Below are 11,691 nucleotides of genomic sequence, written 5' to 3'. Positions count from 1 at the left end.
AGCTCTTTCCCTTATCAAGGAGGATGAAGAAGAGCAGCATGGACAGACTTCAGGGACAGAGCAGGGGAGCCTGAGAGTCCCACCCGAGGGAACAGTCGCTGCTGAGCCTCGGAGGAGGCGTGTGGTCGTAGTGGGGAACTCCTTGCTCAGAGGTACAGAAGCAGTGATTTGTAGGCCTGACAAGAGTCTCGAGAGGTGTGTTGTCTTCCAGGGGCAAAGATCCGTGATGTGACAGAGAGGCTGACAAGACTGGTCAAGCCTACTGACCAATAGCCCTTCCTTTTGGTCCATGTGGGAACCAAGGATACTGGAAGACACAGCCTTTAGGACATCAAAAAGGATTATGAGGTGCTTGGTAGGAAGCTGAAAGGAATGGATGTACAGGTTGTCATCTCGTCTCTTCTGCCAGTTGAAGGGCATGGTCCAGGAAGGGAGAGGAAAATAGCGGATGTGAACAACTGGCTTCGCAGATGGTGCTGCCGAGAAGGATTTGGATTCTTCGATCATGGGCTGCGGTTCCATGAGGAGGGACTTCTTGCAACAGACGGGTTGCATCTCACGCCAGTTGGAAGAAATGTTTTTGCCAACAGTCTCAAGAACTTGATCAGGAGAGCTTTAAACTGAGTTCCGAGGGGAAGGGAGACAATATTAAGGAAGGCGAAAGGGATGGAGAAAATAGTCAAACTGACATAGAGGAAACAAGAAAAAAAGTGCAAGGACCCAACAGTGGGAGGCAAAAAAACTTGCACAGGCAGCAAGTAAAGGGGACCCATGGTCTTCGATGTCTCTACACTAATGCACAGAGCATGGGAAATAAGCAAGATGAACTTGAACTCTTAGCACAACAAAGCAAATATGATATAATAGGCATCACTGAAACCTGGTGGGATGAGTCTCATGACTGGAATGTGGAAATAGAGGGGTATAACCTTTTAAAGAGAAATAGGCCAAACAAGAAAGGAGGAGGAATAGCACTATATGTCAGAGATATTTACACCAGTGAAGAGATCCAGGACATCAATCATGGAAGCCAGGTGGAGAGCATCTGTCTGTCAGCATTGTCAAGCTAGCACGAATTTTATTGTTTTTATTGTACTGTACTATTTTTAAATTATGTTTGTATTATTATATTGTTGTACGCCTTTTGTTGTACACCGCCCTGATTCTAAGAAGGGCGGTATATAAATAAAATTATTATTATCATCATCATCATCATCATCATCATCATCATCATCATCATCATCATCTGGATAAGAATCAAAGGGGAGGGAAACAACAAGGATGTTCTGGTGGGAGTCTACTACAGACCCCCAAGTCAGATGGAGGAATTGGATGATGTCTTTCTAGAACAGATGACTACACAGTCAGAAAAGAGAGATGTAGTAGTGATGGGTGACTTCAACTACCCTGATATTTGTTGGAAGTCAAACTCAGCCAGATCCTCAAGGTCTAGTAAATTCCTCACTTGCCTGGAAGACAATTTCATGGTCCAAAAGGTGGAAGAGGCAACAAGGGGATCAGCTATTTTAGACCTGATCCTAACCAACAAGGATGACTTGGTTAATGAAGTGCAAGTGGTGGGATCCTTAGGTGGAAGTGACCATGTTCTCCTGGAGTTTGTTATGGTCAGGAATACTAAAAGAGAAGGGAGTTCAAGATGGATGGGAGTTTCTTAAAAGGGAGATACTAAAGGCACAATTTCAAACAGTTCCAATGAGGAAGAAAAATGGGAGGTGTCTCTAGAAACCACTCTATTCTGAGGCCTCATCTGGAATACTGTGTCCTGTTTATATTTAATGAGACTTGAGCATCCATGGATTTTGGTATCCATTGGTGGTCCTGGAATCAAACCCCAGTGGATACCAAGGGCCCACTGTAAAACCCTTTCCTTAAAAATAGTCTGTTTCTGAAAGCCTGCAGCTGGCTTTGAATTTGAGGGAAAGGAGATGGAGAGCTGAAGTCACCTGTATCCTGGTGGCACTGAATCCCAAACGGATGTATGGGCCGTGCAGAGTTCATATTTGCCCTCACTGCTTTTGAACATCTTTTTGAAACTGCTGGAGGACATTTGTCAGCATGACAGACCTGGTGAGACCCAGCTGTACTTACCCTCCCTAGAAATCACAATCATTTCTTGGGAACCAGGGGTGGGTTCAGTTAGGAGAAACCCACAGAGATGCACATGTGGGCATGGGGGGAAATGCAAAAAGGATCACCAGGTGATTTTGTTCACAGTGGTCAGTAGTATGAAATGGGCTGCAGGCCATGAAAGGAGGATGCTAAATAAAACTAGTTAGCTATGAAAGTGCCACAAAGTTCCTTCTTGGTTTTGTTGCAAGAGGCTTAATGGGGCTGAACCCTGGTCCTCCCCATGTGTCCACACAAATCCCCTGCAAAAGGGGATCCACAAAGTCCATCAGTGGAGTACTATGCAGCTGTGGTAGACACAAAGGGGGACCCAGCTTCAATTCAAGACCTTCTTTCTCCTCACCTTCCCACCAGGGCCCTCCGTTCTGGTAGTCAAGGGTTCCTGTCTCAGCCCAGGATTTCCTCTGCCCCATCCCGGATTCGCCCCTTTTCACTTGCTGCCCCTCACTCCTGGTACCTTCTTCCTCCACAAGCAAGAGCCATCACTTCTTTAACCAGCTTCAAAATGGAGTTGAAAACCATCCTATTCAGAGAAGCCTTCCCAGGCATCGCATAATTGTCGCTTACTATCTGATCTTCTGTTGTTGGCTGTTTATCGATCCATTTCCTGTATTGCTATGTTCTGTATATGTATTATCCTACTTGTGAGTATGTATTTTCCCTGGATAATGATTAACCTTCCATTTTGAAGCCAAGCCCTCCCTCCAATCCATCTGCCTTGGTCCAGGCCTCGGAGGTTGAGAGGAACTGCTGGACCTCTTACCCTTTCCCGTCACCACTCCCTTCTCCTTCTGTGTCATGTCTTTTTAGATTGTAAGCCTGAGGGCAGGGAACCGTCTAACTAAAAAGATTTCATGTACAGCGCTGTGTAAATTTACAGCACTTCATAAATAAAGGTTAATAATAATAATAATAATAATAATAATAATAATAATAATTCCCCAGGACCAGCCCACTCACCCATCCTTGTTTCTAAAGGATACTTCTCAGCTGCCACATCAGTGACTACCTTCTTTCTAGCTTCTCCCTCAGGTATACTTTGAATAGAGGGCAGAAAGCCCAAGAGACCTGGTCCAATGCCCTGCCCCACTGGAGCCAATACCTGGGATGGAGGTGGCCTCCAAAGCCCCAGATGTAGGCAAAGACAAAGATGCTCTGGATAAGCAGGTGGTGATGGGCAGGGACGCTGTCATCCAAGCTGCGGTAACCAGAGGTGGAGCCAGAGTGAATGAGATATGGGCTTGTCTTGGCTTCTGCAGAGAAAAGGCTAGGTGAAGGAAAAGGCATGAACCCGCACTCCCATAGGGAGGGGAGACAAGGTCCCTTTGTAACAGGGTCCAGCCCATAAGGGGCTGGGTTAGAGATCAGGCAGAAAAAGTACCACCTCAGCCCTCCAGTCCAAAGGTCCTTTGGATTTGGGGAGCTAACCCTTGCAGATGGGGCGATTTGTTCATAGGGGTCTTTCCTGCTCCCACCAAACACTCTCATCAGCACCTGCCTGCCACCCAGAACCCGCCTCCTGGAAAGGACAACTCACCTGTGGGCTCCTGGACAGCAGCAAGCAGCTTGATCTTGTCTCGTCGCATGTACCGCTCAAGCAGTGCATGGAGTATCCGGACAAAGGTCATGGTTTCCTGAGCTCCTTCTACCACTGGGTTCTGTGGGTGGCTGTGGGGCAAAAGAACGGAACAGCAGTGCTCCTGCAGAAAGGCCAAGGTGGGTGGGAAGAGCTCCTCTGCCAGGTCCTGCAGCATAGTCAAACTCTCCTGAGTCAGGCTGTACTTGCGGTACACAGGGAGAAGAGCTGATGACAGCAGTGATTGCCAGAGGTTGGCACCCACACAGTGCAGCAGGGTACAATGGGTGCAGACAGAGGGAGGCATCCCAGAAGCATCCTGCATCTCAAAGAGGAATTTGACATTCTCATGGATCTGCAGCCGCTGTCCATTGGGCAAGGTGAGGGAGGGCCTGGTGCTGAAGAGAGAGGAGATGGGTTCCAACCAGTCGGCACAGGCTGCTCCATCCAGCACCAGCCACTGCTGGGTGCCACCCACATCTGTCTCGCTGACCAAGGCTGAATTGGCTGCCCTTTGCAGGAGCCGAGACAGGACTCCATCTTGCCACATGCTGCCTTCCAGGCTGCCCATGAGCTCCACCACACTCAGGCCGTTGGGCCACAGGCAGACTGTGCTGATAGGCCGGAATAGCGTGTCCAGGTGTGTGCCGCCCCCTGGTTGTGTGCCAGATCCTGGTGACACCCCATGTGTGGCATCACTAGCTGCCAGCCTGCTTTGTGCCTTGGCCAGGGTGCGCCAGGCAGTGGTTTTGCCCCCGCCTGAGGGCCCTAGGAGGACCACACTTGTGGTACCCTGCAGGGCCTGGGAGAGCAGACCAGCAAATCTCAGGAGTTGTGGGTCAGGGTGTATCTTGTCTTCATGCAGCTGGGCCACCAGGGCGCTCTGGAGCCGGGCGGGCATCGGGGGTTCCAAAGCCTGCGTGGAAGTACTGGGGAAGATCTCATGCAAGAGCTCTCGCACATTCTGCAGCCGAGGGCATTCTGGGCCATTCAGCAAGGGAGAGAGGCACAGGGCCTTGACCACAGCCGGCTCCTCATCCAAACCCAAGAAAAAGGTAGTCCGAGCTGAGTGCTTGGACCGGTCCAGTGTAAGGGTTCGCCCTGGTGTAGGGGTGAATAAGATGTTTACAGCCCTCGAGATCACTTCCCGCAGTAGCGTTGGGCGGCTGCGGGGCGGATCGGGCCCCAGTTCCCCCTCCAGGCGTAAAAAGGTACAGAGTTTCTCTGCCAACCGTGTTGCCTCTCGGAAGCCAGCTGCTAGCAGGGTGACCTCTGCAAGCCTGGTGAGGTTAGGGGGCAGCAGGGCCAGGGGGCGCACAGCCAGGCGCAGGGGCTCTGGGAGGTGCTCTAGGGTGACCACGCAGCCATAGGTCTCCCGCACCCGCAGCAGCCGCCCCCCAAAGAGGATGTTGCCCAGGACCCGTGGCTGGTAGGGCTCGGCCTCATCCATGCCCAGCTCTGGCATAGCCACAATGGGCTGCTCATCAGAGCTTCCAGAGCTCTCTGAGTCCTGGCTAGCTGGGGAGGTACCAGTGGAGGAGGTGCCCGGGGCAGTCTTCTTGCTAGCCTGCAGGCTCAGGCACATCCTCTGCAGGTCAACCAGACGCTGGCTGAAGGCGGACAGCACTGCTGTCTCCAGCTGTTCGGCTGAGTCCAGCACCAGTACTGCCCCCGCATGCACTGCCCCACAGAGGTGGCGAGCAAGGCAACTGATGGACATGCGGATGGTGCAGCTCACCACCACCAGCTGGCGGCCTAGCGCCTGGGCCAGGCCCTGCACTGTGTGGGACTTGCCCACGTCAGGGTGGCCCAGCAGGCCTCCACAACGGAACTCATCCAGGGCCAGGAGCAGCCCCAGCAGGGTCCTGTCCAAGCAAGAGCTCCCCAGGAGGCGGAGACCAGGGCCCAAGAACTCATAGTCATATGGGAGACAGCTTTCAAGGACTTCACCCCAGCAACCGGGCGGGTTGCCCACCCAGGGACTTCTGGGAGGGAGCCTTGCTGACCGGGCTCTCTCAGGATTCAGGACTATGCGGTACTTTAGCTGCCCAGCCCACTGGAAGGCCTGTGGGGAGCTGGCCTTGCATTCCAAGAGCTGGGAAAGGACATCCCGCTGGTGGACGGTCAGAATGATCAGGCTGCCCAGCAGCACCCCCAGCTGGTCCTCCCTGGGATTCCAGTCATGGATGCTGCGGTAATTGCGGATGTAGTGGGCCAGGGCCTCCATCTTCAGGCACAACTTCAGCTGCAGCCCCGACCAGCAGTCAGGTTTCTGCAAGGCTTCCTCCACCGCCACCCGCCACAAGGCCTCCTCTGCAAGCAGCACACACTGGGTGGGGAAGGCGCTGCCCAGTGTCCCCCAAGACTCTGCAACCAAATGCAGGGGCAGTTCTGTGGAGCCTGGGTGCCGCTCAAAGGCTACGTCCAGTTGTGGATGCAGGACCAGGCGCTGGACCATGCACTCCTGCATCTGGTAGAAAAGGGACTCCTTCATGCGCTGCTCCAGGGCAGAGAGCCACTGTGTGGCCTTCCGGCTTAGGGAGACCATGCTGCACAGCTTCAGTGTCTCACCATGCTCCCCAACCAGGCCCATCACCTGGACCACTGGGAGCTCTGCAGAGAACGTGGTGCGATTCTGGGTGGCAGAGGGCATGTTGAGCTGCAGCTGGCGCACGCCAGGGAAACAGCGTTGGGACCAAGCTGAGGCCTCTGCAGGTTCTGATGCTGTGGCCACCAGGGCAACCAGTTCCTCATTGCTGAGGAAGAAAAGCCGGGGGAATCCCATCCGTGTTGCCTCCAAGACATAGTCCAGGGCCCGGATTATGACCAGGAGGTCTCCAGAGCCCTCCGTGAATGCAGCTTGTAGGCTGCTTCCCACGAAGCGGCTGTCGCGGCACCTGCCTGGTGCTAGCTTCACACTGGACAGCACCAGGGGGTCATTGCATGTCACCTGCATGAATTCTCGGAAGAAGGCATCTACCCGTTGGAACCTGGTATCCTGAAGAGAGGAGAGAGGGAAAGACAGTGCTGCAAGGGTGGAGAGGTGAGCAATTTAGAGAGCCCCAACCAGGACAAAAGGGACTCCTTTCAGGCAACAGGAATGGGCAAGTGTCTGCTGCTGCACACAGGCAAGGACTCTGTGGGCTTATTGTGCAAGCAAAGGGGTAGGCTGACTCACCAGCTCAGCACTGGGTAGGCTAATGTCCATCTCATAGAGAACAATATTCAGGAAGACCCATTTCTGCTGGAAATTGACCCAGGCATCCAGGAGGGAATCTGTAGAGCCATGGAAACAAAGGAAAGGAAAGGGGCAGGCTGACTCCTCCATGGGTGCAAGTCCCTAGTCCTTCCTCCCTCTCAAGAGGGCCAAAGTGAGGACTGCTCCTGCCCCACTACAGCCATGTAGCAGACCTGTCACATTCTGCCCACACCTTCTCCTTACCAAAGGCACGCAATGTGGTTGCCCAGCTCTCAGCTTGCTCCAAAAGGTCAGATGTGAAGGGAGACAAGATGATGTTCTGGAGAGTCAAGATGCTGTTCTGCACAGTGGCTTTCAGCTCAGATGTGTCTGTGGCCAGAGGAGAGAGGCGATGCAGTGAGAGCTGGGCAAAGCGGAGGAGGAGCTGGCATTTGCCTCCACAGCTTGGTTTCTTTCCCCACTTCTTGTTTTCTTCATCGAGAGGAGGCTGGTGAAGCAGAGAGAACGCACCCTCCCCCAGCAACTCCCGTGTGACACCAAGTCTGTGAGAGTCACCAGCCTGGGAATGACCTTCTGTGGCAGGACACATGCATGTGCACACACATATACTTTGAACAGCTGTTATGGCTTCCTCATCCAGAAGGCTTGCTGAGCGTTTAGGAAGAAGGAAGCACTGGGAGCTGACTGCCAGCCAATGATTCGCAAAGCAGTCCTTGCCTCATAGACGGAGGCAAAGGGCAGAAGGGACGAGGTTTCTGTTGCTGCACCCTCAGTCCCAAACCACGAATCCCAGGTGCAAGACTGAGGCACTTCTGAACATTCACTAGGAATGCCTGGCCCACAGCAATGTGGCCCTGGACCCAATAATGTGGTCCCAGGAGCTGAGGGGCTGTTGCAGAAGCAGGAGCCCCTCTGCCTGAAGTGAGGGGCGCCACCCCTCCTCAGTCACCCTAGCTGCCTCACCTGACAAGACGTAAGTGCCACTGTCCTTGGAAATATATTCTAGCTTGGCTGGGCGGTGGCGGCCACTCACTGGACGACGGAAGCGCTCTGGCTGAGGCTCGTGGTATGGCACATTGAGGATGAAATTCACCAAGCGGAACTGCTTCTCAGTCCAGGTCCTCTGAAGGCGGTGAAGATTATCCCTGGCAAAGTGGCGGCTCTTCTCACAGGCATAGACCTGGGGGACAAACAAGATTAATGCCCTATGGGGGAAGGCCATGGGCTCAGGGGTAGGAGTTCTGTGGCCAGAAGTGGGAGACCCAATTTCCACCAGCACTAGCTGCTACCACAGGATGCCTCACCTTCTTGGTACTGTAAGGTTTTCCCTAGCCCACTGTGTGAAGCAACTCACCCGAAAGATGGAATCGCTGTGCTCCAGCAGTGGGTATGAGAGGAGTTGGCCCAGTGTGAATTGCATGTTCAGGGGGCACTTGATGCCCATCACTGGAAGAGAGCAGACCAAAGAAAGCAGATGGCCACCTCTGCTCCTCCAGCCAGGCTGGTGTTTTCCTGGGGATTGACCACCACCAGCACCACCACAGCTTACAGTGTGTGGCTGGGCACTCTCAGAGGGAGGGGAGCAAGTGAGAGAGCCACATATACCTCCCCACAACACTCCAGGGCAGGAGTGGGCCCAGTCCAGAAAGACATCCCTCCCTCATCAGAGGAGAGGTGACAAGGCCTCACCTGCAAAGATTTCTTTCCAGCAGTTGAGCTTGAGAAATGGGCTGCCAAGCTTCAGAAGCAAAGGAAGGTACTTCTGGAAGTTGCCAATGGTCCGCAAGCAAGCCTGCAGGACAGGGTGGTTGTCGGACAGGCAGTGTTCAAGGCTGATCACCTCCTTCTGCCACTCCTCTGTCTTCTCCATGGCTAGAGCAGTGCTGAACTGTGTGCAAAAGGAGGGTGAGGGAGAGAGATGTCGAGGCAAGACCACCAAGAGATAGGGTAAGCTTGGGACGGGCTCCCTAGGGCTGGTGCTGCCAGGTCAGAGGCACTGGTGGAATCAGGCAGAAGGTGAAAAGTAGAGAAAAGCATTGGGACAGCACCACACACCAAGAATCCTGGGGTCCAGTAGTAGTCCCAGGGAGAAGCCAATGGGGCAAGGAACAAGAGGCAGGCTCTGGGCTAGATGTTGCCATTCCGTTACCTTGGCAAAAGCCAGACACTTCCACTCCATGATCTGTTCAGAGATGATGCGGTAAAGCTGCCAAATCCGTGCCCGGATCTCAATGACTCCCTGCTTCCCCGTGATGAAAGACACATCCATACAGTCTCCTGCAGACACACCAACGGACCACAGGGCTCACACCCTGCCGCCCCAAGGCAGGCAGTGGCTCCTTTGCTGGGGGGGCTCTGCTGGAGCCAGGTGCCCCCTCCCACTCTGACTCTCCCACCTGTCAGAATACGCTGAGACCGGCAGAGGTCAGCCACCCGCAACACCAAAGCCTGAAAGTTCTGCAGGAGGGCATGGAGCTCCTCTTCTATAGCCCGAGGGTTTTGGGCAGGGTCCAGGAAACGGCCTACTGTGACCATGGAGAGAACATCCTGCAGTTCACGGATGGCCTTCTGGAGTGAACTGCTCAGCTCCGCAATGATGCTGAGGCGCCGAGAGACAATGAAGTCGGAGACCTCCCGCTGCTGGTACACAAAGGCATCCCAGGTGTCCAGGAGCTATGGCAAGGAAGGACCAGGAGGTCAGGGGCATGCCACAAATCTGGGGGACTAGTCTCTAAGAACCCAGCCCATGGAGGAGCAACAGTATTGTAAAGTCAATGGCTTTCATGGCTGGCATCCATAGTTTTTTGTGGGTTTTTCGGGCTATGAGGCCATGTTCTAGCAGAGTTTCTTTCTGATGTTTCGCCAGCATCTGTGGCTGGCATCTTCTCTGGCCACATAGCCTGAAAAACCGACAAAAAACTATAGCAACAGTATTGATTCTTAATCCACAGCATGCAGGGCTTTCATTCCACCCCATCCCACAAGGTGTGAGGCTAGAAGGTTGGAGAGCCAGGAGAGGCCTGCAGTTGTTTCTGTGCTGCTCTGGGTCTTTAAAATAGAGAAAGAAGGCCCCTGTCGTCCTGCCCCAGAAGAGTCTGAAGCAGTGTCAGCCCCCCCCCCCCCCCCACATCAGCCTTTGCGGTAGTCCTTGCCAGCCCCTGCTCAAAACCCCACTGCCTCCAAGGTCTGGTTAAACTCTAACTCACCTGGTTGCGACTCTCAAGCTGCCTCAATTGTCACTGACAGAGGTGGAATATAAATAGTTTTATTATTTATTTATTACTCATTCCTCATGACTGGCAGGGCAAGCTTTCATACCCACCCACCCCTGCATGCCACACATCAAAATGGCCAGAGGTGAATCTCCACTCAAAGTCCTTCCTTGAGACCCTTCCCCAGCCCAAGAGAGGGTGGCCACTCACTGTGTTTTCCAGGCTCTCTTCACTGGGGCTGAGAGGACGGAAGCACTGCTGTATGACCTCGTTCAGGGCCCGCACGTAGTCAATGTATTCCTGCAACTCCTTCATCTGCCCCTCGTACTGCTCCAGCTGCGGAAGAACAGACACCAGGAATTTATTCTGCACCCGCAGAGAGCGCCGTGCCTGAGGAGCAGCCCAGCAATGGCACAAACAGTGGGCTTACAGTGCTGGAGAGCCAAAACACATATAGGAGGAGGGGTCCCCACCAGTGACAAAGCACCTGGCCTGCAATCCTCAAAGCACCCTCAAGCAAGCCACTCTTCTACATGTAGTCCAATGTGTCAGGGATAACAATACTGGTCTACCTAGTATAGACATTGTATGGCAATGGGCCCCAAGAAGCCCCTATCCTCCTGCAAAAAGAGGGACAGCTTCCCCACAAAAAATACAATGTGGGAAACAATAATTCATTATTGTTATATTTATATCTTGGTTCTTCCCCAGTCTAGGACTCAAGGTGACTTACAAAAATTAGAAGAAATACAATTTTTAAAAACTGAGATCATATGAAGTTAAAATGATAACTAAACTATCAACAGAATGCTGCTGTCCTGTTTCAGGATGGGGTGGAAAGAAAATGGCACAGCTGTTCCTGTGGTTGGACATCCTTCTCTAGCCATGAGGACTAGGAACATCACAGCCTCCCTTTCTTCTGGAAACTTCTTCAGCTTGTCAATGGGTGCGGGATTCAGGACAAACAACAGAAAGTGCTTCATCACCTAGGGATGCAGTGATGGCCTCCAGCCTGGACAACTCTAAAGAAAGATTAAATAAACTCAAGCAGCATATAAGGTGGGCTTTGAGCATGCCTCACAGGGAGTCAGGAGAAGCAGCACTCTCCAGCAGGCAGTTCCTGGTCACAGAATCATAGAGTTGGAAGAGACCACAGGGGCTATCCAGTCCATCCCCCTGCCATGCAGGGACTCTCAGCCAAAGCATCCCTGACAGATGGCCATCCAGCCTCTCTTTAATTGCAGGACCGCCATGGAAGGAGACTCCACCAAAACCTCCATTGAGGCAATGTATTCCACTGTCGAACAGCCCTTACTGTCAGGAAGTCCCTCCTAATGTTGAGCTGGAATCTCTTTTCCTGCAGTTTGCATCCATTGCTCTGTGTCCTATTCTCTGGAGCAGCAGAAAACAAGCTTGCTCCCTCCTCAATATGACACCCCTTCAAGTATTTAAACAGGGCTATCATATCACCTCTTAACCTTCTTTTCTCCAGGCTAAACATCCCCAGCAACCTAAGGCATTCCTCATAGGGCATGGCTTCCAGACTCATCACCATT

The 11,691-nt window shown here is 52.9% G+C and overlaps 3 protein-coding genes across 3 annotated transcripts in view; 1 reads left to right on the top strand and 2 right to left on the bottom strand.

The window, feature by feature from the left end:
- The window catches only part of FHIP1B (FHF complex subunit HOOK interacting protein 1B), a 620,510-nt gene that overhangs the window by 285,099 nt on the left and 323,720 nt on the right, over positions 1-11,691 (top strand). The gene's annotated exons all lie outside the window — the stretch shown is intronic.
- CCKBR (cholecystokinin B receptor) overlaps positions 1-11,691 on the bottom strand; it is a 540,140-nt gene that overhangs the window by 297,912 nt on the left and 230,537 nt on the right.
- DNHD1 (dynein heavy chain domain 1) overlaps positions 1-11,691 on the bottom strand; it is a 60,524-nt gene that overhangs the window by 29,680 nt on the left and 19,153 nt on the right. Inside the window, 10 exon segments of the mRNA XM_042460240.1 lie at positions 3,251-3,401; positions 3,686-6,722; positions 6,903-7,000; positions 7,167-7,292; positions 7,887-8,103; positions 8,278-8,369; positions 8,613-8,811; positions 9,073-9,200; positions 9,320-9,596; positions 10,346-10,471. Of these exon segments, the coding sequence (XP_042316174.1) occupies positions 3,251-3,401; positions 3,686-6,722; positions 6,903-7,000; positions 7,167-7,292; positions 7,887-8,103; positions 8,278-8,369; positions 8,613-8,811; positions 9,073-9,200; positions 9,320-9,596; positions 10,346-10,471 (4,451 nt within the window).

Source organism: Sceloporus undulatus, chromosome 3 (genome assembly GCF_019175285.1).
Source record: "Sceloporus undulatus isolate JIND9_A2432 ecotype Alabama chromosome 3, SceUnd_v1.1, whole genome shotgun sequence".
Classification (NCBI taxonomy): Eukaryota; Metazoa; Chordata; class Lepidosauria; order Squamata; family Phrynosomatidae; genus Sceloporus; species Sceloporus undulatus.
The sequence above is the reverse complement of the archived record's forward strand: the minus strand, read 5'-3'. Positions and strand labels throughout refer to the sequence as shown.